Source organism: Acomys russatus, chromosome 22 (genome assembly GCF_903995435.1).
Source record: "Acomys russatus chromosome 22, mAcoRus1.1, whole genome shotgun sequence".
Classification (NCBI taxonomy): domain Eukaryota; kingdom Metazoa; phylum Chordata; class Mammalia; order Rodentia; family Muridae; genus Acomys; species Acomys russatus.
In genome coordinates this window covers 24981603-25009396 of record NC_067158.1, presented here as the reverse complement: position 1 = coordinate 25009396, position 27794 = coordinate 24981603, and the positions used below count along the sequence as shown (strand labels likewise).

At 48.5% G+C, this 27794-nt stretch overlaps 1 protein-coding gene across 1 annotated transcript in view; it reads right to left on the bottom strand.

Moving 5' to 3' along the window:
* Window positions 1-5941: 5941 nt before the first annotated feature.
* Window positions 5942-27794, bottom strand: part of Maea (macrophage erythroblast attacher, E3 ubiquitin ligase) — a 38456-nt gene continuing 16603 nt past the window's right edge. Inside the window, exons 2-9 of the mRNA XM_051165246.1 lie at window positions 22402-22584; window positions 20324-20527; window positions 18206-18328; window positions 14339-14415; window positions 10573-10681; window positions 8716-8849; window positions 7444-7639; window positions 5942-6963 (exon numbers count right to left, since the gene is read on the bottom strand). Coding sequence (XP_051021203.1) covers window positions 6868-6963; window positions 7444-7639; window positions 8716-8849; window positions 10573-10681; window positions 14339-14415; window positions 18206-18328; window positions 20324-20527; window positions 22402-22584 — 1122 coding nt within the window. The 3' untranslated portion in view covers window positions 5942-6867. The remainder of the gene's footprint in view (window positions 6964-7443; window positions 7640-8715; window positions 8850-10572; window positions 10682-14338; window positions 14416-18205; window positions 18329-20323; window positions 20528-22401; window positions 22585-27794) is intronic.

The following is a 27794-nucleotide window of genomic DNA, read 5'->3' as shown; positions in this document are numbered from 1 at the left end:
GTACTTCACAGTCTTATCAACAAAGTTTATTGGGGGGCTTCCAAGAACTGGGGACTGTGGTAAGGGCTTTAAGACCTCAAGACCTTCGGTTAGCAAAGGTTTTGAAGATGAGCCTAACGCCGGCGGTCTACAGTCAGCTGTGTGGGAGACGTCGCCGCGGGTACAGGGGAAATGTCACTAAATTATACGTAAACTGGCCTTCGCAAGTGGTCGCGCAGGATACTCGCTCTCCGCAAGCGTCAGCTTCTAAACAACCACAGGGGCGACAGATCCAGTCCTGCGGGCGGAGAACCTGACGGACCACGACCCCTCAGTACACCGCACTCGCTGATGCATCCACCTCGGGACACTTGGCACCAACATTCCGCGGCCCCTGGGACACAGACCGCCGGAAGGAGCAGCGAGTTTCGTCCACCCTTTCCGGTGTAGGCAGAACCCTGCTAAAGGGCCCTGAGAGAAGCAGGCACATATTCGCGAAGACCCGCAGCGCAGGAGCGGAAGTCACCGCGACGCTCCGGTCCTAGTCCAGTTCCTTTCAGTTTTGGCCCCCGCCCATCATTTGCCTGGGTGGATCCACAGCGCAGGCGCGATGATGCAGCAACGCGATGACGCACACGCTGCCAGGGGGCGGGATAGTTCTAGAAGAACTACGCGCGAGAAAAAAGAGGCGGGAGGGCTCAGCAAGTTCTTAAAGGGGAGGTAGCTTTGGGTCAGGAGTCTGAAACCGAGGAACAGAAAGGAATTTTGATCTGGGCATCAATTCCTTGGCCACCAGGAGGCTCGCGGCCTACGTACAATTCCTGTACATTCGCTAAGAAAGCTCCGGAAGGGAGTCTGGGCGTAAGTCCGGTTGGGAGGGGTCGGCCCGCCTCCCTGACCGGGTCAGCTGTCCACCCTGAGGCCAGGCCATCGTGGGAAGTGGTTGCACCGACTGGATATTTTAACGTGTCAGTTCTGTCTCAACGTAGAATGACTTTAAAGGATATGGCGGCTCATGGCTAGAACTGCTTGCTTCCTTCGCTACAGCTTCACCGTGTCCAGGTCTCTGGCTCTTGCCTACCACATTGCTTCAACCCACCGGCCAGCTCTCGGTGGTGACCCTAGCCACTGTCACCTCAGCCCTCTCACTGCACGCTCTGCTTCCTAGAGTCAGCCTTTCCTGTGTCAGCTCCTGCTTCACCCAGCAAAGGAGAGGCAAACACCGGTCGTCCCTGTGTACCTTGCTTGCTTCGGGCCGCGGTTCTACACGCAGAAAACAGGCGTTCAGCAAGTCTGTGTGTCCGGCAGTACGGTCTTGCTTTTCTCAACCGGACTGCCTACTGCCCCACCCACCTACCCACCCGTCCCCGAATCTCGGCCAGTGGCCAGAGACAACTGGACTCTTTCCTCATTTGTGTTCAGTGTGTGAGGTTCTGGCAGCCCAACTTCTGAATTTGTTCAGGATCTGAGCTCTTCCCACACCCTCGTGGCCACTGCCAGGTCGCAGTCCCTATACACTCTTGGGTCACGGTCCTGCTGTTTCCCACTTCACGTGTATACACAAAGACAAGCCACATATTTGTTCCGAAAATAAATAAATAAACAAATCCTAAAGCTAAAAGAAAATTAAATGTGTTTACAATATTTTTATTACATTTATTTATTGGGAGAGTTAGAAGGTGTGATCAGGACGACAGGAGAGTTCTCTCCAGTGTGGTTACATCCCTCAAACTGAAGTTGCCAGACTTAGCAGCAAGTGCCTTTACCAGCGGAGTCATCTCAGAAGCTCTAAAATGTCTTTTAAAGAAGTAAAAGATAAGAGCTTCCCTCCCCCCACCCCCCACGCGCCTATGTGAAGCCAGGGTTGTATGTCTGTGCAGCAAGGCATCCTTCAAAAGCTGAGCTTGCTGCAAGCAGGAGCAGACATGCCAGCATGGCACGGGGAGGCCCGCCGGTGAAGGAAATGAGATCAGGTGCAGATGCTGAGCAACTGAAGAACTGTAAATGGTGAAGCTGATGGAATAATTTCAAATTCCTTTTATAAACTACAGTTCAATGGATTATGAAGTTTAATATTCAGGAAAAATATTATGACAAGTTACTCACGTGATGTGGAGGGGAAAATAGTAGCATATGTCCCAAGAATTGTATTCTTACATAAACTGGCATACTACTTGAAGGTGCACTGGCATAAACCGTCACATAGAATATAGTGGCATTTCAGTTGATGACAGACCAAATGCAATACCTAATGCCACAGCAGACTTTTAAATCCTATGTTAGCATTCTATGTGGCATTCTACGATCACATAACAGTGATCCATTTCTCAGAACCTACCCCTCCCATCAAGAGAACCCCTAAAGTAACAAAATGAATTAGACACAGCAAGGCTGGGAGTTTGGCTTACTGACCAAGCATTTACTCAGTATGTATGAGGCCCTAGATTTGATTCCATGGGGGGAAAAAAAGTGGGGCATGACTCAAGTCTGCAAAGACAAGATGGAATTATTAAACAAAATGGATACAGGTGGCATGGAAAAGAGAACAAAGCTCTGAGGAGACAAAGCCCATGTTATACGAGGGGCTTCATTAGCCCCCAAGCCAACAAGTCACAGGGAGGTGGCACTGAGATTCTTCCTGGCTCTGAGATTTTCTCTCAATAACCTGTTTGTTCTTGGACTAGCTGACACAACCTTCATTCAAAGTCTTTAAAAGCTGCTTTTGCTCTTCTTCCAGATGCTTTGCCAAACTTGAAAGACATTTTGAGGCTAGTGGTACATAATGGGACCTTTATACAAAGGGCGGGCAGGATCTCTGAAGGTTCGCTGCCTTCCACTCAAAGCAAGTGAGAATTGTTCTTGGGGCTATGAGGAAACCAAACAAGCCAACAAGGTCTAATATAATACTAATAATAGTCATCATCATCATCATCATCATCATTATATGAATGCTGATGCGAGATCCCATCATCTGTCCCTCCATGATCCATCTAGCCTCTTCAATCACACTTTCATGTCAAAAGGCCTAGGGGAGGGGGATGGCTGGAGAGACCGCTGAGCAGTTAAGCGCATTTGCTTCTCTTATGGAGAACCTGGCTTCAATTTGAACCCAACACCCACATGGGAGTTTCGCTCACAAGTGTCTAACTCCAGTTCCAAGGGATCTGATCCTCTCCCCAACCCCCGCCTCATCCTCTGTGGCCACTGTATACATGCGGCACACACACATCTATATACACATATATAGGCAAACGCTCATATACATTTTTTTTTTCTAAAAAGGTCTTGGGGTGACACAGTAATCTACCAACTTTATAAGCTCCAATTTACCCAAGCATCCCTCACGTATAATTCTCCAAATGTTGTATGTATGGTGTATTCCAGCAGTACACCCCTCCCTGTTTTAAAAAAATTTTAAAATATCTATGCATCTTGTTACATGCAAGTATGTATAATGTTCATGTGTTAGAAGGCATCGAATTCCCTGGAACTGGTATCACGGATGGTTATAAATGATCATGTGGGTGCTGGGAATCAAACTTGGGTGCTCTGCAGGAAGTGCTCTTAATCACCGAGCCATCTCTTCAGCCCCCAACCCCACATTATATTTTCTTATAGGGAGAAATATACAGTGTACTAATGGAGGTGTGTGTGTGTGGGGGTGACTCACCCATAGAATAAGCTGTCTTTTGCTGGCACTGCTCTACCTGCATGCCCATCTGCTGCTGACCCCCGTCCCTGGTGCTTTGGGGTGTTACCATGAACTAAAAGTACAGTTGGCCACATATTTACTTAAGCCCAAGCTTTGCTTATTAGAAGGGAGTGACAAACATGTAAGTCAGTGTGGAGCCTCTGAGTGCCCTGTGAAGTCCTCAGTTGCAGGCACCACACTACGGATGCAGGTGAGATTTCCATCTCAAGAGAGCTCCCACCTCCACAGTAGTGGGAATACACCTGAGGAGTGATGCCCAAAGTTAGCCTGTAACCTCCCTGAGTGTGCACACACCCATACAGACACAAAACTAGTGGTCCGAATGAGAACGGCCCTCATGTGCTCATGCTTGAATGCTTGGTCCCCACTCGGTGGAACTGTTTAGGAAAGATGAAGAGGTGTGGTGTACCGGACAGGTGTGGTACCTGCCCTTAATCCCAGCACTGGGGAGGCAGAGGTAGGCGGATCGCTGTGAGTTCGAGGCCAGCCTGGTCTACAAAGTGAGTCCAGGACAGCCAAGGCTACACACACACACACACACACACACACACACAAACACTGCCTGGTGGTGGTGGAGTGAAGGGGGCTGGGAAAGAGGTGTGGCTTTCCTGGAAGGGGTGTATCACTTGGGGGTGGGATTTGTTTTAAAAGCCCACATCATCCTGGTTCCCTCTCTTCTCCCTCTCCCCCTCAGTTGTTACCTCAATGCCATGCCTTCCACCATGATAGTTATGGACTCTAATGCTCTGGATCCGTGAGCCCTCAGATTAAATGCTTTCTTCTATAGGTTACATCTTATCGTGGCAATAAAAAGGCAACCAAGACTAAAGCCTTCCAAGACAGTGTCTTATCTATTTCTTGCTAAATCAGAAGCGACTCTGGAAAAATGGCACCTGCATGTCCTTTCTGCCACTTGTGCAGGCAGCTTCCCTCAAGGCAGAGCTCAACTCCAGCTGTATGTTTTATCACCCAAAGCAGAAACCCTGCAAGTGCTACTGCAGCAGAGGGGCATGCCAGCTCACACCATAGAGCCAAAGCACCAGCAGACCAGAGAAAGGGTTCCATTCAAGTCCAGCTTGATGAACCCATGAGTGTATTTGGATTACTTACAGGAGCACAGGAGAATTGAAGGCAGCTACAGTACTAAGAAGTTCCCCTGTAATCTTTTTTGTTGTTTTGTTTTTTGCTGTTTGAGACAGGGTTTCTCTGTGTCGCCTTGGATGTCCTGGACTCACTTTGCAGGCAAGACTGGCCTCAAATTCACAAAGATCTGCTTGCCTCTGCCTCCCAAGTGCTGGCATTAATGGCATATACTACTACCGCTTGGCCCCATGTAATTTATAAACAGCTACAACACTCCCATTCCCTTATCTGTTTACCTTGTATAGTCTCGGTGAGCAGAGAAGCCTCCTGGCCCTTCCCTAGCCCCAAGAGAACACGAATCTCCTTAATCACATGAGGCTCACGCGCAGGCGATTGCAGCTACTGACTTGAGATGGTAATAGTCATATCCAACCAAAGGACAGCCACACTGCGAGAAGGCCAGCAAAGAAGTTGCGATCACTCTGCTGCCCCCCTCTCACTGGTACCATGGGTAGAAGAGGAAGGACCCAGAGAGGCTGTGGCTACAGCAGTGTCAACTGGTGCTAGGCCAGAGTCCCCAAAATAGAGCATAAGGTGGCTCCAGAGAGCCTGGGAAGCAGGGGGTACCATAGGCAAAGGCTACCCCCACCAGCTTAAACTGTGGAACAAGTACTTGGTTTCACTGGCAGAACTGGGTGGTGTGGCCAATGCAGCTGCCACAGAGCAAGAGTCAGACCACAGAGTCCAACAACAGAAGAGCAGAGAGTGAGCGAGTGGGTGTGATGAAGTGAACATCTGCTTGCCAGTGTCTACAGCTTGAGTCCTGGCTCCTGAGAGTGGCTCCTCAGATCCCAAGAGCAGCTATCAACATCCATTTGGTCCTCCAACAAACCTGCAATGTTCCAGCTCCAAGTGGGCACTGGCTAGCCAGCAGGAGCCAAGTGCCACCTTAGGATTCTATATACTTATGTCCTCTTCCTTCAGAAGAGCGCCTTGGAGGTGAGCAGGCTATGCTGTGTATACCGGGCCAAAACAGGTGGGCTGAGTCCCCTTCACTGTAGTGACAGGACAAACCCAGGTCCCATGTAGGTGCTGCATGGCCTACTGGTTGGCAGGGTGAACAGAAGAGACCTGATGAGGTCTTAGAAAACACCTCACACAAAAATGAGAAATAGAAAGCTATTTTATTAACACGCTTTACATTTACAGTTCATTAGCTAATCAACATCAACATGCAAAAATAAGCGCTAAATACAAACCTCTACAATATGGTCTTGTGTGAATTACAATGGTTCATTTGCTTTGAAAACCCGTCAGTACTTATTTTAGCTGAACTATCAGTTTCTGTAATGAAAAGCATTTACACTCTAGACTACGGAACCACCTGGCAAGGCCTCTGCACAAACTCAGTCCAGTGGCTTTCCCGTGAATACATTCTCAAAGCAGGAGATAAGGCGGTGCTGGAAGGTGAGATACGGAACCTGTGCACAGACACAGCCCCAGACACCCTGGCCACATGGGCAGAGCCTCCTCAAGCAGCAGCCCAGGCGCGGCGGTGCATGGTGCTTTGGCAGCAGCTAGACAGTGAAGTCAGGAAAGGCCTCGGCACCACGTCACAAGTCACTGCAGCCAACCTGGTGTGGCCAGCACCTTGCCCAGGCTGTGGCCAACAGGAGTTGGCAAAGGACCAGCCTGCTCCTCAAGCTCCCCTGAGTCCCATCACTAGCAAAAGGAAGGAAACGGAGAAACACAGGGACATAACCGATGAACCAATTCCTACTTCTGAGATGCTCTGGATTTCCTTGGTGTTCAGGTCACACTGTAGAGAAAGTTTCCTTTGAGAGGTGCAAGAACTTGCAGAGGCATCAGTCGACTTATGTTACAAAACCCTACCAATCAAACGCTGTTCTCAAGCACAGACTTGTTAAATCTCACTTCCTCTTTTCTAAGAGTGTTGTTGCTCACTGATCTTTGGTCGCAAGAAACAAATGCCGAGGCAGGCTGGGGTCTGGGGCAGGGGTCAGGGCAGGAGGGTACGGCTCCCACCCAGCACACAGCCTCTGGCCGAGGGCATGCTCACGGCAACGCAGGGCCTACATGATGTATACTTTCTCAGCTTGGGAGAAGTGGAAGACTTCTTTGGTTCTTGGGCAAACAACTTTATCATCTTGACGAATAGAAAGCAGAGACTGAAAAACAAGACCAGAGTTATGCATTAAACGAGAAAATCCCACAAAGCAAAGATCTGAATTAAGGTTCATTCCACAAAACATGCTATCATAGAATACACTATCCAATATTATTTTTTACATTTTTTAGATTTATGTGTATGTGCATTTCACCTGTATGTATGTACGTATGTGTGCCTGATACATGTGAGAGTCAGAAGATGATGTTAGATCCCATGGAACTCAAGTTACAGATGGTTGTGAGCCACAATGTAGACGTTTGAAACCAAACCCAGGTGCTCTGCAAGAGCAACAAATGCTCTTAACTATGGAGCCATCTCTTCAGTCCCAAGGCATTTAAGCTTATGAAGTCACTCCCTGAAGGCACACCTAGCAAAGAAGCCTGAGGTTGTCCAAATGTGGCACTACCCCGCCTGGTACCCCTTTACCCTCCTGCAGCTGCCCTGCCCAGCCCACAGCCCTGAGCGTCTGGGCCCTCACATTGTAGCCGTAGACGTAGCCATTAGGCAGCATCATGGGTGGGTTGTTCTCATTCATCACGTCACCAGAGATCTTGCAGACCAGGCGGGAGTTGGCACAGTGAGCCATGGGCAGGGGCTGCGCCAGTTTGTTCAGAGAGCGGCTGCACACAGGGCAGTCAGGGCTCTTGGAGCTGCCATCCTCCTTGTAGCACTGTCTGTACACAGGATTAAGGAAAGGCTGTGCCAACAGGATCAGCAACAAGGCAGGCACGCTGTGACCATTATAGTCTAGACACAGGGCATCCTTATGGCCACAACGATGACACGCAGAAAACAAACAGGGCTAACATGCAAGGTTAAAAGAATGCTACAGCTGTTCAGTAACAATGGCCACAGCGGCCTGACTCTAGACCAGCATTGCCACCCAGTGGGACAACAGCACCCCTGCAGGCACCTTCAACTCAAATGTCTAGGTAGAACAGGCAAAAGTGTGAGACAGGGGTGTTCTGGCGGACTGTCAGAAGACAGGGGGCCAGCACATGCTTACTCTGCCATGTCCACTAGAGATGGTGACGAGGGTGGGCCTTGAGTCCCAGCTTAGAGGACAGCACAACAGGTGCCAGTTGTGATCCCAGAACAGTCACTACCTTGTAGGGCAGCCAGTCCCACACAGAATGGGGCTGGCTACACACAGCAATCAAGGCCAGGCACAGACGGGACAGGTTCAGCCAGAGAGGTAGGGTTTAGCCACACAGTGGATATAATGGATACACACGGGAGAGACATCCACGGGAAGGGGGGGGGTGTGTCAGACCCACAAGAGATGAGGTCAGCCTGACTTCTCACTATAGGAACTACACAAGGGATGAGAGTCAAACATGGGAGGGAAGAGCAACCACAGAAGGAACAAGATCAGCCACACCAAAGATGAAAATCTACCATGGGGGAAGAGGGTGTCCATCACAGGAAGGAACAGGTCAGCCATCCAAGGGGGATGGGTCAGTTATCTTCAGGATGCCAAATATAAACAAGAAAGGATCAGCCTTTCTTGTCTTTCCTGAGAAGGGAGGCTGCCTTCTTGCTAGAGCCATGACCATTATGAGTCAAGCTGAGAAGTCAAACTGGCTAGACAGTTAGGGCTCAAGTCTCAAGGACTCTTCAGAAGGTAGTATTATCAGATGCATGACAACGTTTGAAATGGGAAAGCCACACAGACCAAGGAACGCCCAAGCTGCTGGTCCCAGGCCCTCTCAGCCTTCACTTGGAGGGCAACGTAGAGCAAGGAGGATACGGTGTCTTTATTGCCGAAAGCCCAGCCTGCAGGGTAAGGGTAAAGACGGAGCTGTTTCCCAGCTGGTGCAGTCGGTAGTTGTCATATCGGAACTGTTGGATCAGCATTCGCCACCGGGCTGGGTCCAGGAGGTCCTGAAAGACAGTGCAGAGGAGCTGGGACCCTCCCCTGGTAGTTACCGCAAGGCCCAGCCAGTAGAGATGTCCCAGCAGCCATTACAAGACACGTGCTGCCTTAATGTTCCAGAACACTCCCTGCTGTGTATCCTATGTTCTTGCAACAATGAAACAATTGCAGAGAATTAAAGCTGAAAGGGAGGACACTCCAGAGAAGAATGCGACAGCCAGTAACAGATGACCTCAGCTCAGAGCTATCCTGGTTATGTTGTGACTTAGAGGTAAGGAATGCACAGGTACAAGAGCAAAAGAGGCGGAACCTCAGCATCATTAGGGCAGCAACACACTTCGCCCCACCTCTGTATAAACACACTCTTCAGTATGACTTCTACAGAAGCAGTCTTAGGAGGACTGCCCAGTCTGGGAGGCTCACATAGAAGGGGCAGCACCAGTCTTCAGGGTCCTTCCTCTGAGGCCAGGCCTCTTTCCTCTGAAGGAAGCTTCCTCTCTGCCTTCCTCACCAGTGCCCGGGTTCTTTCCTCCTTATTTACAAAAGCCATTCTTTCAGTTCTCCTTTTTAGCTCTTTGGACCCTAAATTGCATGTTTGCCCCTAAAAGGGTTTCTGTGCAATCCTGGTCTTTCTCTTTCAGGTCATCAAATATCCATCACTGACAGGACTTGACAGATATGCCTGTTACCCTGCTGACCTTGACCCCATGAGTAGGCTTCTCCCTGTGCTAACTAACTGGTTTGTCCCATTTCTCTCTGTACTAATGAGACCTTGCAACTGAGAGATGATTCATCTTCTAACTCAATGCCTCAGGCCCAAACCAAACCTTCTCAAACGCAGTGAAGAGGAATTTAAGACATTAGTTTAAAATATAAATTTAGACATTCCTGACACTCTCTGGCTTGATGGCATTTCAATACAAGATGTCCCACACTTCAAAGTTGTATGGGTTTACTAGGGCCCAGTAAATCCAGGAGCTTTAAAAAGGTACTAACTGGCTCTACTCAGGCATGCTGGCACTGTGGATGGGGCCACAGGGCAGACACAAAAGCTTTTCAGAGACCAGTCTCAGGGCTCAGGGAACAAAGTATATAACTCTATGAGCAAAGCCTGTACCTAATGCCTCTGAGGTTTTGGCTTGGTGAGGCTATACTGGGCAAGGGCTAAAAGCTTTTGGCTGCTCATTCAGGGCCAGGAACAGATACTGCAAAGTGGGCCTGAGGTTTGTACAAAGTTGTCTGAGCAGTGGAGCATGACCACATCCTTTCCCAGAATCTCTCCCACCACAGGCCAGAGAACAGGGAGCTGAAAGCAATAAGCCTAAACCAAGGAAAGAGACCAGGAACAGCCAAAGAAGGGCAAGATCACCACCATGACCATACAGTGCCCTTTAGAGCGCAAACTCTGGCCTTATAAAAAAAGCAAGGAGGCCAGGGAAAGTGGTGAAGGGGACCAACTGCTGACATGACAAGAGAATGCCAGGGAGGGAGGGCAGGGTGTGGAGACCCAGAGCCTTCCAGGTTGAAGTCTCCTGACCTTTGCCTCAATCTTCTCATCAGCTAGATGGGAATCCAGCAGCTAAGCACAGCTGAGTAGAACAAGCTGGGAGGGTTGAGGAAGTGTCAGCACAAGGGCCCTCAGGAGCTGGCAGCACCCTCTAACTCCACCCCACAAGACCCCTGACTCCAAGGACCAGCAGGCACCTAGGTAAATAGCAACATGAACATTACCTTGTATGGGGAGATGTGTGTGTCTGGCGGGAAGGCCAGCATACCCATGACCTGGCGGACCTCATCCAGCTGGCTCCCCTCAGCCTGACTGAAGTGCTTTCTTGCATGTCTGAAAAATGACATTTTGGCACATTTAAATCTGTATGCCCAACTTTTCAGTAACTGATTACTTAAACAATTCAGAGATCAGAAGATGACTTAGATCTCTCTTCTTACCATGTGGGCCCCAAAGGTTAAATTTAGGTTGCCAGGCCCGAATCTCCAATTTTAAGGACTAACACCTTCAGAATCTGGCACAAAGGAATTCCATCCCAGAAGATACACTGGGTGGGGCCTGAGGGGTCAAGATACCAGCAAATGGGTTCAGCCAGGGCTAGAAGAACTACTGCCCAAGCCCTTGAGAAACTCCAACTGCCCTGGGTGCTTACCCTTCAGGCTCATCAGGGACTTTTAGTCCTGCATTTTCAACAGAAAGCTGTTGGGTGCAACTCAGGCCCACAGATGGACTCCAGGGCTTGTCTGACCCACCATGCGTGCGCTCTCTCTCTCTCTCTCTCTCTCTCTCTCTCTCTCTCTCTCTCTCTCTCTCTCTCTCTCTCTCTCTCTCTCTCTAAGTCTTTCACGCAATACATACAGCTAGCTCCCGGCCAGTTCCCAAGCAGTTCCTTACCGAGAAGGGCTGGGCAGCTGGAAGGAGGAACACGGAACTCTCTGCTGGCCACTAGCCATGAGTTCCTTAGGCTTCACAGCTTCCCACAGGCCTCATCCACTATCATGCTCTAAACCAGTCCACTTAACCAGCTCCCAGGGACGCAGCAGAGCTCACAGAACCAACTCTCAGTGTAGTTCAGCTCTGTGCTGGCTAAGTCAGGAAAAAAGAGCTAAAAGGTCCTAGAAGCCTGAGGCTGCTGTGAGGTAAGTAATGGGTATGTATGCTTTGATAGAGAATAAGGCTGGTGGTAGAAGATATTCCCCAGGGAATAGCAAGATGGGCACAAAGCCAGAGGAAGTGGGAGGTGGCAGTGAGAATTCTGGAATTTTGATTTCTTGAAAAATATAGAACTAGGCTGGGTGTGGTGGCACACGTCTTTAATCCCAGCACTCAGGCGGTATAAGCAGGCAGATCACTGTGAGTTCGAGGCCAGCCTGGTCTACAAAGAGAGTCCAGGACAGCCAAAGCAACACAGAGAAACCCTGTCTCGGGGAAAACAAAACAAAACCCAGAACTATTATAAGAATATGCTTTCGTTTTAACACCAGGTGTGGCGACATAGAGCTGCTTTGAGGAGCTATGATTTGCCTCATGCTCTAGCAGAGGTGTGGTTTTGTCAGGGGCAGATAGTTTCTGTGATTCTGTGACATCTGGAATTCTGGGAATTTTTCAGACGGTCTATAAAAGATAGAGCACCAATAGGTGGGTGGGTAGTTGTTGGTTGTTCAGGGGAGGTTGGCTGCAGTTTGTTAGTAGTTGTGCTCAAAGAAGAAATAGGAAGAAAGAAATTAGAATCAGAGATCCCCTCCATCCTCCTAGTGTTAGGGGGTGAAACCAGGGGGGGGGGGGAAAGAACCCACAAGTAGTAAAGACAAGCTACCAGGTAAATTCTGGCTTAGGACACACCAGCTGGTTTACACAGCTTCCCACCCAACAGAAAGAGCAAGCAGAGACTCGTACCAGGCCTTGGACTCTGATATCATAGTTCAAGGGTAAAAGAACTGATCTTGTTTTAAGGATCATCACAGACAGTATAAAATAAAAACAAAAGAAAACATACTGTTTGGCTCTTCACTGTCTCTCAGGGGCTATAGGTTGAAGGCCTGGTTGCCCACCTATGGCATGATTCAAGGTAGCAGAAAGTTTAGTAGGCAGAGCCTACTGCAGTTAAGTTAGGCCACTTGGGTGTGCTCTTGAAGGGATGGTGGTACCCTGGCCTCTTCCCCTCTGTTTCCTGCCCACTGTGAACTGAGCAGCTGTGCTTCACATGTGCTTCTGCCTTCATGTTCTTTCTCATCATAGGTGCCATGCAATGGGACCAAGAGGCCATGGACAGAACACACAAACCAAAATGAGCCTGTTTGCCTATGAAGTTGTGTGCCTCAGGTAAGCACCACAGTGGTAAAACTGACAACTGACATACAGTGATGTCAAACTTTTCTTTGAAATCCAAAGTGTGAGACACCCAGAGACTGATATGCCTGAACCAACTAGCCAGGCAGCCCCCATAGCTCTGAGGAGAGTGGTGATTCCCTCTAAGACTGTAGAGCCATGGTCAGGTCTCAGGCATCACGCACAGTGCCCCTTCCAAAACTCCTTGTTGTTCAGGAGACTGAGGAAAGGGCAGCTCAGGAGTTTGAAGACTGGGCACAACAATGTGACTCCCACCCCTTTTTTTGGAGGACTGGAACTTGCTATGTAGCCCAGGCTGTCCCCAAATTCACAATGATCCACTTGCCTCTGCCGTCTAAGTGCTGGGATTAGAGGCATATACCACCACTCCAGGTATAACCAAGTCTCTTAAAAAAAGAAATGAGAGAGTAGAAATCAACTCAGTGCTGGAGCCCTTGTGTGCCATGTGCAAAGCCTAGAGAGAAGGGTGGTCAAGGGAGGACATACGCTTGCACAGGCAGCTCATGCTCTTCCATTCACAAATGCATGAGGCTCGGTGAAGTGATGGCAGCCAGTGAGGCCCACACACAGCTCTAGCATGTCCTCCCCTCCCCTCCCATGTTCCTAGGAAAGAGCAGTACTGGGGTCACTAAAAGCTATGTCTGGGCCGGGTCTGCTCTGCTCCCCTCCTAGGCTCCTCTGGTGGGACATGTCACTGCTGAGTCTCAGCCATCGCAGACAGACACCATCTGGAAGATACATTCCTTCAGTGCCTGTGCTGGGCGATGCCACCAGCTCAGCACATGTGCAGAGAGCAGCAGGTCATGTTTTCACTGGTCTACCACATGACCCTGGCCACAATGCTCTTTACCACTCACACTCCAGGACTAACGGCAGGAGCCCTGGCCAAGCTGGAAGTGGAGAACCCCCTACAGAAGCCACTGCTCCAGCTTTGGCCTGCAGACCAGACCATAGCAGGCAGACGTCATACAGCTGACTGTAGGCAAGCGGTCAGGTGAAGGAGTGGAAGCTAATGCATGGTACCCTGGGACATTCCAGAAAACAAGGGTGAGCGGGTATGATAGCTGGCCTTTCTACTCTTATGCTTGACGGCTAGAGGCCCCCTGTCAGGAAGAGGCCACATGGCCAGTCAGTTCCTTGGATCCTTAGGGCAAAAACAGACCTTAGAAGCCCAGCTAAGCCTGCAGAAAGCCCTCAAGTATTCTTCCTCAAGTAAGCATGATCTCAGATGTCATGAAAAAAACGTTAGACCAAGAAACTTTGAACTGATCAGTTCAGTTTCCCGTGGAGCATACCTGTTACTTAAAGCTGATGACTATTTCCCAAGTGGCAAAGATGGCGCCCAGAGCCCTAATCACAGGCTTACTTGGGTGGCTGGAATGCCAGCCTAGCTCACCTGACAGCTATGAGGGTCTGGACTGCCATATCAAACTGTCCAATGAGCAGGGGACCTCCATCTCTGGCCTGGGAGCGCAGAGAGACAGTGGGCATGTAGGATTGAGGCCATCAGACCGGAAGCACCCCATGCACCCTGTCATGTGTGTTTTCCTCTCCAGCACTCCAACCACAAGGAGGCAAAGGGCAATGGCAGCCAAGTGTCCTACCTTAACATAGAGAAACCTCGTATATGGCACAACCTACCTCACAGCATCCAGGCGTTTGTTCTGCCGGACAAGTTCAATGAACTCCTGAATCCTGAGGCTGAACTCCAAGCAGCTCTGAGGACAAAGACAGACAAGAGTTAGAAGGTGCCACCTGTCAGCAGTGCCATGGTCTAGGCACCTGGGCATCAGGATCCACAGGACCCACAAATTTGACCAGGGACTGTCTGCTCCTAGAGTGCATGGGGTAAGGTAAGTGACTGTATGAGGAAACCCTGGCAACTCCCAGAGGGCAGAGAGTCCAAGGTCCTATAGACCACAATGCTATAAACATGTTTCCTCTAGCCAAGCATAGTGGCACACACCTTTAATCACAGCACTCAGGAGACAGAGTCAGGCAGATCTTGTGAGTCCAAGGCCAGTCTGTATACATAGTGAGTAGTTCTAGGGCAGCCAGGGCTGTGTAAAAAGGCCTTGTCTCAAAAAAAAAAAAAAAAAAAAAAAAAAAGACTCCTCCCTAGCACCCATACCAGGCTTCAACTCAGCACATTTCTTGTCTGTCCTGTAACTGCCTGAGCTGGTGACTGCTCTGGAAAAATTTCCACAAGCTGTTTATTCAAGACTCTGATGCCCAACGGAAGGAGAGAGTACCCCAAGTGGGTATGAGGTAGGCTAGAAGGGGTTACCTCAAAGACAGAGAACACTTAGAACACAACAGAGGTGGAACGCTGACATCAAAGAGAACTCGTAAAAACTGTGATAAGGATGATGAAGTCTAGCTCTCCACAGCTGATGGCTTCTTGCAGGGGTGTAGGTGGGGAAGGACTCAGTTTTTTTAAGGGACTAGCCTAGCCATGTTCCAGCGAATATATGAGCAACATAAAATGGACTTCTTTTTGTTGGGGGGAGGGGTCACAGAGGTGGGGAGGTGGGCTTAGGAGAACCGGCAAGTGAGTGTGATGGGGATTCAGGATGTAAAATTCCCAAATAACCAATAAAAATATTACGTTAAAAAAGAAAGAAGAAGAAGAAGGAGGAAGTGGAGGAGGAGAAGGAGGAGGGCTGAAAAGAAGATGAGGAATGTTCCAGTCCGAAACAGAGATAGTATAAAGGCCCTGGGAAGGAAGGAACCAGGTACCTAGAGCAGTAAGTGTAAGAAAGCTAATGTTCCTGTCAAGATTCTAAGGTCTAGGCTGGTGGGGATCAGATGAGAAAATGAGTGGGTCCCATGAATGGCAGAAGCTCTGAGGTTTGCAGTTGTGAGGGAGATCTGAGTGCAGGGTGTGCTGGTAGTTGGAATCTACATAGAAGGCCAGAGCCAACTCTGAAACCAGAGCCTCAATCAAATGCAGACAGACAGTGCTGGACCAGAAGCTAGGCAGCAGAAGAGTAGCCGCTACCACCTCACACAGAAAGCCCCTTTCTGTGCAAATGATAATCTAAAGACCCCGAGACACAAGGCAGTGGAGCATATACAAAACCGTCTATAAATCCGGTACCTAGGACACTGAAGCAAGGCCTCAGTAAACTTGAGGTTAGCCTAGGCAATGTTCCCTAAAAGCTCCTCGAAATCTTTAGCACACATAAAATGCTTTCTGCTAGAAACAGGAATGAGAACATGAAAAACTAGTCGGAGCCTACTTATCACGTCACTGATGCCAGTGCATCCCTCTTACAACAGCAAAACCAGACTTAACAGAGAGAGTAAATCATTTACAAACACGTAAGGCTTAAACTCAACTCCTCAGCGCTGCATCTTTTCCTACCTAGCTGCCTGTGTACCCAACTCCCACAGCCCATCTCAACGTAACCCAGCAGAACACAGTACACACAGCTACGTGAGCCATCACTTTGAGCCTAGTCCACCAATACAGCGTAACCTGCAAAGCTCTGTGTGGAAACAGGAAGATGGAGGAAAATGTCCACTCTTGATCCCTGCATTGTGCCCTCTACATCCAGGCTGAGGGCAAAGTAGGCTGGAAGGACAGTACATTCCAAGCCAAAGCAGGAACTGTCCTGAGTGGTGGGTGGCAAGCTTAATATGATCAAGAAAAGACAGGGTACCCCAAGGCTCCCCAGGAGCAGTCTGAGCCCACTGATGAGTGGAGAGGTGTTTTGTGATGCTCTGCTTCAAACCAGACAAGTGAGAACTGAAGGTGAGTCTGCAACTTAAGAATCCTGTAAGTTTCTGAGTAACACTGTTCCTACTATAGTTGCTGGGCACCAGTGGAATGTTTATAAGCAGGACAAAGCCACTGCATAAGAAGTACTGAAGGAAAAGCACTATTTTTTTGCTTTTTAAAACACAAACCTTAAACTAGACTTTATTATTATTTAAGAGCAATACTAGCTCTAACAGTCACCTTTCCTTTAATCCCAGCATTCGGGAGGCAGAGAGAGATGGATCGCTGTGAGCTCCAGGCCAGCCTGGTCTACAAAGCAAGTCCAAGACAGCCAGGGCTAATACAGAGACCCTGTCTCGAAAAAACAAACCACCACCACCAACAACAACCAACAAAACAAAACAAAAAAACCAACACCCCCCCCCCAAAAAACCCCAAATACCTCACCCATATACAGAAGTGCCTTTTGTCATACAAATAAACTCTGCAGACCCAACTCTAAGACCTAAACCTACCACATGATGTAGTGGGATGACTGGCACCAAGTCCACTCTGCAGCAGCTGAGCCTCCACGTTTCCCACTGTGTGTGACCTCTAGACACAAGGCCTCCAGGCTGCTCTTTCAGTGTCCTGCTGAGTCTAGGGTCCTAAGCTAAACTACAGGCCTTAACTTGGTGGCCTGCTATATGGTATTCCCAATTTAGTGAACTGGGTCTGAGACGCTTTTCTTCCCATTCAATCAGTGTCTGGTCTGTGAGGTGTTGGTGTAGTGCGGCCCCACTTCCCTGATGGGAGAGGAGAGCATTTGTGCAGTGCACATTGTGAACATACAGGCAGCTGTAATGGGCCAGTCTGTCGCCAGGCACCATCATGGAGGGTTTTTGGACAACCTTCCTTTCTCTCTCACTTTTTAGACACCAAAGCTATGCTCACCCTCTCAGCATTCATCCAGCACCTTAACTTCTTGAGCTCTGCCTACCCAGAGTGCCTACCCCCAGCCCACATGAATACCCCAGTAAGTTCAGGAAGCCTGCAGACACGCTGTCTGGAGAGGTCAAAGCTTGGGAGATCTCCTAATAGAAGAGAAAAAATACCCAGTGTTCCTTCTCAGGGAGGGAGGAAGGGCGGGCGGGCTGAACTGAGTAGGCCAGACTATTACACACCAGTTCCGGCTTTCCTTTTAGGAGTTCTACAGCAAGCTCCTTTCTTTAAGGAGAGTGAGTACTGTGCTCTACTCATTTGCCCCATCTTCATCTTGTCCTCACTTGGTAGCCCTGAGTGGCAGAGCGACATTCATGGTCAGTGACTACATGTACCCTAACAAGCTCAACCAGCCGGGTTAAAGCAACACTGTTTTGACAAAAACCATAGCCTCTCTGGTGGAGGCGGGACTGCTAATGAAGCTAGTATGTCTCTGCAAAAAAGCAGAGAGCAGCTTTAAGATCTGTGGTCTGTGTTACTTTTAAGAAGCTCTGTAAAAAGTGCTGACGGGGTGGGGACCCACAGGCTGCCTCAACTCTAAGTGCTGGGGGCGTGAATGCTGCACGAGCAATGGGGCTCCACAAGAGGCTACTCCTCAGAATTTTTACCTGAATGTGAAGCACTATCACCCAAACGCCCTGAACCCCACCCACCCCAAGCCCCAAAACTCCACCTCATAAACCAAAACCAACCCAAAAGTCAGCCAGCAGGTGAGGGCATGGTGGTCCTGAGTAGGTGGCACAGGTTCCACCCCACCTTGGCCCCTCCTCCCACCAGGAGCCCAGCCCAGGAAGCTCACCCACCTTCATCTTCCGGAGCCGAGACTTGTTGTCATGACACCAGGCAAGGCAGGTGGCTGTCTCGCGCCTCTCCAAGGACTCCTCCACTTCTTTGGCTGTCAGGAACATCTCGATATTCACAAGGTCCTTAGAGGAAGGGGCAGCTCAGGTCACAACATGCCTGTGGCCTATAAGCAGGGGCAACTGGTTTCTACCCTCTTTACCCCAGCCTCCCAGCTAGAGTTTAGGCTTGGCCCTAGTGCACCCCTGTCTCCACTCCAACCTGTCTAGAGCACTGCGCATAGACAAGTACCAGGGAGTAAGATTCCAGGGAACAAAAATTCCCCAAGGACTGGGAAGCTGACATGTGTCAGATGCACTACACACACTTGGACTGGCTCCCTGCACGGGAGATTTAGAATCACCATGGAAATTAATCTCTGAGTACAGCTGTAAGGGATTACCTAGATTGGGTAAACTGAGGTGGGACAACTCATTTTAAAATGTGGGTTGCACCATTCCAAGGGCCGGGGGTGTGGGGGTGTGGGGGAGTAGGGGAGAACCAAGCACCAGTGGTCATCTCCTATTTCCTGACCGTGTATACACATAAGCAGCTGTGCCCTGCTTCTGCAGCCATGCCTCTCTGGCACTCACAACAAATGAGACCTTCCTTCGTTAAGCTGCTTTTTGTCAGGCATTTTGCTGCAGCAACAACAAAGTAAATAACATCCCCACCAAATCCCCAGCAGAGGGCAAACCCCTCCCAAGCTCTCAGCACAGGGCCAACGCCCCACACCTACATCCTAAAGTTCTGCTTTGTCTGTTTTGAGCACATTTGGAAGTGTGTGTGTGTGTGTGTGTGTGTGTGTGTGTGTGTGTGTGTGTGTGTGTGTGTGTGTGTGTTTGTGCGCGCGCGCATGCGTGATACAACACTCTCCCCAGTGCCTGTTGAAAAGGGCCAAAGACAGATCATCTGCTGAGCTCTAGAAGGTTCACACAGGTTAGGGCCCTTCCACATCCAAGGGCTGAGCACGATTAGCAAGAATGAGTAGCTAGGACAATGAGATATATGCCATTATGAGAAAAGCAGGGCAGCTACCGAAAAAAATGAAAATGCCTTCAGATTTTTAAAAATCACACTGATTTAAATATTAGTAAGTAAATACATGGAGGTCAGAGGACAATTTGCAGGAGTCCGTTTTCTCTTCCCACCAGGTATTCACCGGGACCAAAAATCAGGAAACTTTTGGCAACAAGTGTCTTTACCTGCTGAACCATCTCACCAGCCTGAAAACATAATTTCAAAAGCAAAATTTCTTTCCTTTGTGAGATGTACTTCAACAAAAGCACATTTATTAAAACAGTTTCTCAACTAACAAGGAGAACACCAGCACAAAACTATCTTCCTAGGTGAGCTTCTCGCACCGTACGCTCTGGCCAGGGTCTACAGCTCTTCCTGTCATCAGCCAGGGTCCTCGTTAGCACCACATGCCAAGCACAGGGCACTACACATGCAGGCCATGGCCAGCGGAGGGAAGGGAACTGATACCAATGCACTGAAACCCAATGGCTGGGATGGTGTGAGATAGCTCAGTTGGGTACCAAGCCTGACAACCTGAGCTCATGCTCCACGACTCACATGGTAGAAGGAGACAACTAATTCCCAGAAGTTGTCCTCTGACTTCCACATATGTGACACTATAAGCCATGCGTGCTCCCCCATGATAAACTTAAAAAAAAATTAAAAAAAAAAAAAAAATGGCTTACAAGAAAAAAAAAAGGGGTAACCTATGGGTTCAGTGATACACTCCTGGTGGCCAAGCACAGAGTGGATATTCAGTGTCTAGCGGCAGTGGCCATAACCAGTGGTTACTGGTCAGGGGCAGGAAGGCAGCAATACCCTTCCCGGGCTATATGGCCATGTTGGTGACTCCAGGGAGCTCCTGTCAAGAACAACAAGCTTCTGACCTCCTTAGGCACAAGGCTAACAAGTTCAAGTGCAAATATAAGCTCAAGTTGGCTAAAAGCAAGTTACTTGTATCCTGTGATCATCAGCAGCTGCTGAGGCACAACAGGTGAGGACAGAAGGAAATGCAATGGTGCTCACGCCCAGGCAGGGGACCAAGAGCTCAGACAGCTCACCTCAATGCCACTCTGGCGAGCCAGCTTCACGGCCGTGTTGTAGTAGCCGCAGCGCAGCAGATGCTCCACCATCATGCGGTCCATGCGCTTCCGCTTCCACATGCTGGCCGCGGCTGGCTGGTCACTGCTGTGCTCCTTGAGGTGCTCGATCCTACGTTTGCAGAGCTTGGCGCTCTCATCCTCAGCCTGGATGGACTCTACCGCCTAAGTCACAGCAGACACACTTGAGATGGTCTGTCCCATGACCCTCACCACCAGCCATGAAAATATATGTAAGTGCTTCTCTTCTGAACATTCACGAAAAGACAAGCAACAAAAAGCAAAAGCTCGGGATGCTAAACGACAGAAGCAAAAGGAATTGGGTTCTACACTTGTTTGGGGTGAGTTTGTGTGAGACAGTGATTACTGAGGCAAGCATGCACACTACTACCCGCCACCTGACCTGCGTGCTGAGCACACCTGAGGCCTACGTCCCTCAAGAAGGCCTACCATGCATGTGTATTTTGTTCAAACTGCATGGTTAGATGCTTAAAATCTGAAATCTGCTGTACTTTCTTTGTCTTACTACAAAGTGACTATTCGTTTATTTGTTCATTTTGAGATAGGGTCTAACTGTGTAGCCCTAGCTGGCCTAGAACTTGCTATGTAAACCAGGCTGTCCACAAACCCACAAAAATCCTTCTGGCTCTGTCTCTTGAATGCTAAGATTAAGATTAAAAGCATGTGCCAACATGCCTGGTTTTTAAATCTCTTTCTCACACACATCAATTTTGTTCAAAGTTAAATCCTAGGTAGAAATGTTCTCAACCTGAACTGCCCAATATGGCTGCCACAACCCTGAGTTTAACTGAATTCCTGGAAGGCCAGTGCCATGGAGGAGCCAGATTTCATGTCTTTTCATAGTCATGGAGCTAACAGCTAAAAACAAGATACCAGAAGTCAGGCCCCTGCTGGCTTTTTTTTCTCAAGCACCAGCATCACTTTCTGTCACTGCTATCAGCATGGCTGCCAGGCAGTTCTATTGGGAGTGGGCTTTTCCCTGGCTGCTGTTAGGGTTGATCTCAGTCTGAGCTCTTCAGTCTCACTGTGTAATGCACTAAGTAAGTGAGTCAATGACTTCAGTAGCTACTGTCCTGTCTCTACCTTTCTGTGGGCCCTGGGCAACCATGTCACAAGTCCATGATCTCTAATGCACTTGCCCTTCTGTTTACACTGCATTCTGGACAATCTCTTTAGAACCACTTTCTAGTCTTAGTACTCTACCATTGAGCAAAGCGCCAGCCTGGTTATTATTTGTTTGTGACAGATTCTCACTATGTGGCCCTCTCCAGCCTGGAGCTGGGTATATAACCAGGGCAGCCTTGAACTCAAATGGATTGTCTGTCTCTTCTCCCCAAGTGCTGGGGTTAAAGGTATATGCCACCAGTGTTCAGCCTGGTGTTTTGTTTCTTTTTAAACCTGTTATTTTCTCTGATTATTTTATTTTTAAAACTCTAAATAAAATTTTATACATTCTGTTCCCTACAGGTTTTCTTTCTCTCTCTCTTTTTTTTTTTTTCAAGACAAAGTTTCTCTGTGAAGCCTTGGCTGGTCTTGACTCAATTTCTAGACAAGGCTGGCCTTGAACTCACAACTACTGCCTGCCTCTGCTTCCCTGAGTGCTGGGATTAAAGGCGTCCACCATTACTCCCGGCCCCTACAGGTTTTCAAGTTGTTTTCTAGCCCCAGAGTCATCTGGCATGTGACCTCTCATGCTTAGACAACATTCCAGGACAGCTGCAGTCCTCTGGCCTTTTCTTCTACCTGACCCTATCTGTGACCGGGACTGATTCTTTTCTGCTGCCTGAAGATGTTTTAAAGGACTAGTCAAGTCTTTAAAGGGTCATCCTCGGTGGTTAGGTCATTCTGACAGTCCCAGAAGTTCTGGGTGAAACATCAGTCTCTGCGAGGCCTAGCTTCCTCATAGTCAGGCTTAGGACACTTTCTGTTCTCTTTCTAGCAGCATGAGGCCTGGACATCCTATGCACAGTTTGCCTCTTTCTCAATCTCCCAGCCAGGGCCCACTCCAGGGGACAAACCTTCCTCTTGAGGACACTCAGCTTCTCCACCACCCCATCCAGGAGGCTGACCACAGAGTCCACGGCCGGGCAACTGCTCAAGGTCTTCTCAAGCTCCGCCACCACCATGGTGACGTGGCTGGTCTCCCGGTCAATGTTTTTCTGAGCAGCTCGGAAGCGTTTATTCAGGGTCTCATATGGCACCTAGACAGGAAAAGGCAGAAAAAAATCTCAGCCCTGACCTTCAATGCACAATAAAGCTCAGACACAGCACATGGGCCTCTTTCATACTTGGCACAGCCACCCTAAGGCTCTCAGCCCTCAAAAACCATCTCCCAGTACCAGGGGCCCGCAGAGTTATGATCACTAGAAGTGGTCCAGTGCCTGAAAGGGAAACTGACACTAAGACACATGCTGCCCTAGTCTCTGAACAGCGCCGAGCCACAATCTCTTCACTAAAACAAACAAATAAGTCAGTGTATGTGGACAAAATAGCACAAAGTTCATCTATAAAAACAAACAGTGACCAAAAAGGAGATGAGGGAAGGGACTTCCCCATGTAGCCTGTAGGAAACTGGAGGTGAGGACCACCCTGGTCAGGGCAGTCAAAACGGGTCCGAAAAGCTTCACGTTATGCAGGCATCATATTTCATGTGGAATTACAAATGTACACTAACATTTCTGTTTCATGAAAAAATATTTTATCTCAATTGTAAAAAACAAAACAAAAATCACACACACACACACACACAAAAACCAACCAGCCAACAAACAAGAAATCCAAAAACTATTTTCCATTGAAAAGTTAGAAAGTAAAGAATATGTAAAGAATTGTCAAGTCATTGTGATTTTCTGCTTGTCCTGAGAATCACTGTCACACTTCTCTCTCTCACTAGCGGCCCCTGACTGTGAGCACAAGATGTAAGCTGTGCCTGAGCACCGTGCCCCACCTCCTATCTCTACTGTCAAGTACTGCCAGTATCAACTGTGCTGTCTCACAGAGTTCCACAGGTTCTGCCTCCATAGGGATGGGATGAAAGGTATGCACCACCACACTCAAGCTCACCTGTGACCTGAAACCCACTCAGCAACATGTGCAGACCCACGGGGGCTCTGTACCCCGCAGCAGGAGGCAGGCACAGACCTGCACCAGGCACAAATGCAGACAGACAGACCTCGACCTTGAATCCAAGGCTTCTTGAGAGTAGGGACTGTAAAGACAATGACAGGCAGGAGAAAAGGACTAGCTTTACTTCCCCAGACCCTAAACCTGCTTTCTCCAGCGCTGTGCTGGCTGTTCCTATCCGGTCAGCTTTGGGCAGTGACAGCAGCATGCAATGTGTCTAGTTCTAAGACTTCACTGGTATGAGAGGCAAAATGCTGCTAAACGAGCCATGTTTGTTGTGAGGAGGTGCAGCAAAATGGCAGCATGTGACAAAATGCACTGAGCTCTTGGCTGCTGGTAAGCAAGTAAATCTTGCCGTACTGGGAATGAAGACGAGGAAGTTGGCAAATAGCAGCAACTTAATATACCTCAGCAGGGTAATGAGAAACGAGAGTCTAGTGTGGCCAGTGTAGGTCCTGGGCCAGGCAAGCATGGTGGGATCCTCTCTGGGGGCTCTGTGATGCTTTTAAGTGGTCAGCCTGCCTGAAGCAGCATGCTGGCCAAGGCAACCTACATTTCCCTGTTGAGCCACCACCGTCTGCCTTCATGGATATGTTCTCCTGGGGACTCAGCACTTCTTTTTCTAAGGGGGAAAAATAGGGTACGTGCATGAGTGGGCACAAAAGAGATTCTTCCTTTCCTGTCTATCCAATGAATAAAGATGTATCCAAAACAGCTTTTGCCCCATGCCTTCATCTGGATCTTATGGGAGAGGAAATATAAGACATAAGACAACGAGACTCTGGCAGACACTGAGTCCCTGAGGTACCATAGCCCCTGGCACTTTTCTCAGGTCCAACTCTCCCATACACTACCCAATAAGGTACCCAAATCCTGCTAGGAGGTAGAATGCTGGAAGGCAGATCAAACATATATTCTTCAACCACAATGCAACCCAGCCACCAAACAGTTCAAACTTAGCAAATAAACAGTATGCAAAGGTCTCTAATAATGCTACGCAAGTATATAAGGGATGTGGTGTGTATGGAGAGATGACTCACTCCATTGCCAGAACCCACATCAAGCAGCTCAGAACAGCTTCTGCTCCAGCTCCAGGAGACCCAACACCCTCTTCTGGCCTCCAGGGGTACTATATTCAACAAGCACACGTGCACACAAGAATTAAAAAGAAAACAAAATTTAAAAAAGAAACTGTGAAAGATGTTCCGTATCATGAGTTAGTGGAGAAATGCAAATAAAAGATACAATGAAGCATCACCTTACATCTGTTAGGATGGCTCTTACCAAATCAAAATATAACCAGGCATGGTGGCACACGCCGTTAGTCCCAGCACTCAGAAGAGAGTGCAAGGCCAATCTGGTCTACACAAGACGTTCCAGACACTGACCCTGTCTCAAAACAGCAATAACAAAATCACACCCAAACCACAAAATGTATCAGTGAAGTGTCTTGCTGGTGAGGATGGAACAGCATTGCTGCTGTGAACTATCAGAGTGGATTGCTATGAACAGACAAGCACATTTGGTAGCAGGCCTATGTCTAGGCATGCACCTGAAAGAGCAGGATCTCTGTAAGATGTGTGCATACGTGTTTACTGCAGCATCCCCAACAGCAGCCACCTGCGTGTTCATCAACAAACCAATGCAGCATGCACATATTAATTCAGCTTTGCAATGGAAACCTTGCCATATACCATAACACAGATGAAACCCGAGGACATGTTATATAAGATGAGCTGACCACGAAAGAACAAACTGTTTCCGTCTACTGAACAAGACTCTTAGAAAGATCAAACTCTCAGAGAACAAAAGTAGGATGCATGGTGAATCTCTAATGGCAGAGGCAGGCAGATCTCCAAGTTCGAGGCCAGCCTGGTCTACAAAACGAGTCCAGAACAGCCAGGGCTACACAGAGAAACCCTGTCTCAAAAACAAAACAAACAAATAATAATAAAACCCCAGGCAGGCTGGAATGTGGTTCAGTTGGTACAGGCAGTGTTTGCCAGTACATCTGAAGTCCTGACTCTCATCTCATCACTACATAGAGAGAATGTGCACAGTGGTAATCCTAGCACTTGGGTTATGGAGGCAGGAGGATCAAAAGTTAAGATCAGAACCTCTTTGATTACGTAGTCAGTCTGAGACAAAAGAAACCAACTAATAAGTGGATGAGCAATGGTACCTGACATCAAGACTGACTGCCACAGCTGAGTATGGTGGCATGGCTGTGAGGCCAACACTCAGGAATCCAAGGCAGGAGCATAGTGAGTTTGAGCTTGGGCTGCACAAAAAGATCCCACTGTAACACCATCACCGCCCCAAACCAAACCACAACAGAAAGAAGTAATTAACCCGTGTGATCCCCTTAGCAAGGTGGTGGTCTGAGATTAGCTGGGGATCAAATGAAGGTGAAGAACCCCCAAACAGCCCCACACCCACCCTTGTATGTCCAGCTACAAGGCCAAGGGAAATGGTAGTCAAGCTGTCAAGACTACAAACTCACCTGAAAGCAGTGAAAATCAAGCCATGCCTCACACACCTACCAAGAAAACCCTGAAACAGAATACACACCCAAACACAAATGCTGACACTCCCTGTAAGTCATCTGAGGAGGAAACAAGACATTGTCATGACTTGAAGAGGACACAGCTTTGTAAATGGCACTGTATACACAGACTATGAAAGGAAACTCGTCATTGACTCTCTACCAAAGCCAAACTTGTGCCCGGCAGACAACCACCTAAGCAAAGAGAACAGATGCCAGACTGGAAGGAGCCACTGGAAATGGACACACCCTGTATGACCCCTGCAGGGAAAATCGGACTGCCTACAAACATTTAAATTAATGAGAGCAACAATCCCGTTCTCAAAACAGGTCAGAGAGCTCAGCAGAAATGCCATCCAAAATGACACAGGGAGGACCTGCGATGTTGCTTGTCATCAGCAAATAGAAATGAAAATGGAAAGTGGTTATTCTTAGGCAGCACCTTGATCTGGCCACACGGTCTCAGACTTTCTGTCAAAGATGGAGTGTCTGTGAGCACATTTTTCAATCCTCAGTAAAGCTAATGGCCTCTTTGTCCAACCAGTTGAAGAGCTGAACGGAACACACATCTGCATCCAGCTGGGATGCGGCTGCCTCTGTCTTCTGTCTTCTGTAGGCAATAGCAGGTCTCAGATCTGCTCGTCTCTGCATTAGAACTCTACCATGGACCATCTTTGCCCTGAGAATGAGGCACACCCTGGTTTGCTTGGTGTCCTGGGATATCCCTGCCTTCAGACTTCCAGGCAATTCCCTATTTTGAGTATTTCTATAAACACATCCTATCGATTCTGTTTCTCTAGAGAACTCTGGTGAAAAGAACAATTCAAGATAGGCTGATAAAGCTGAGGAACAGTTGACCCCTCTTGGTATTTGAACAATTCTCTGGAAAGTTGGAGAGTTTCTCCTGGAAAGAGACTCCCAGCAGATGCAATAATCCCATCCTTCGAGAAAGGAAGAGACTGCCCAATTCAATGCTCACCACAGGGATGAGACGCAAAGAAGCCACGATGTCCTTCCACAGGAGTCAAGGGCATAGCCTACTGTTGTGTAAAGGGCACCGCACACCCAGCCGCACCTGGCAATGTGTAAGGCATTCATTTCTCTCAACGTGGGTGTGGCTATCAACTGCAGTTTCTGTAAGGGGGAAAATCCTACCAACCTACCAAAAGGGAAGAAATGAAGGGAAAATAAAAAGCAAAGAAAGTCACAGGAAACATACGATAGGAAGACAGGAAGGCAAGTCCATGCCATCACATTATAAACCCACAGGAAAAGAGGAACTTCAGAACAAGTGCCTACTTGCTCTTTTTTTGAGACAGGATTTCATGTAGCCCAACCTGCCCTTAAACTCACAATCCTGTGCCTCGGCATCTTAAGTGCTAGAATTATAGGATATACTATCGCAACTGGCAGAACAACCACTTTCTTTTTATAACAACTCAGAAAAACAGAAGTGAGAAAACAGCTCAGTAGTTAGTTACCATGCTCTGAGCCATCATACACTAAGCTCCAGGTCTGACTCCCAGTATCATCAAGTACAAAGTCAATAAGGGGCAAAGCAGCAGGAGACCACACTACGTCACCCTTCCAGGTTGTCACAGTAAAACGTTAATCGAAGCCAGGCACGGCAATAGATGATCCCAGCTACTCACAGCACTCACGCAGGAAGACCCTCAAGTCTGAGGCTACTCTGGGCCACACAACAAGGCTCTTACTGCAGAAAGGAAAGTGAACCATGCTCTC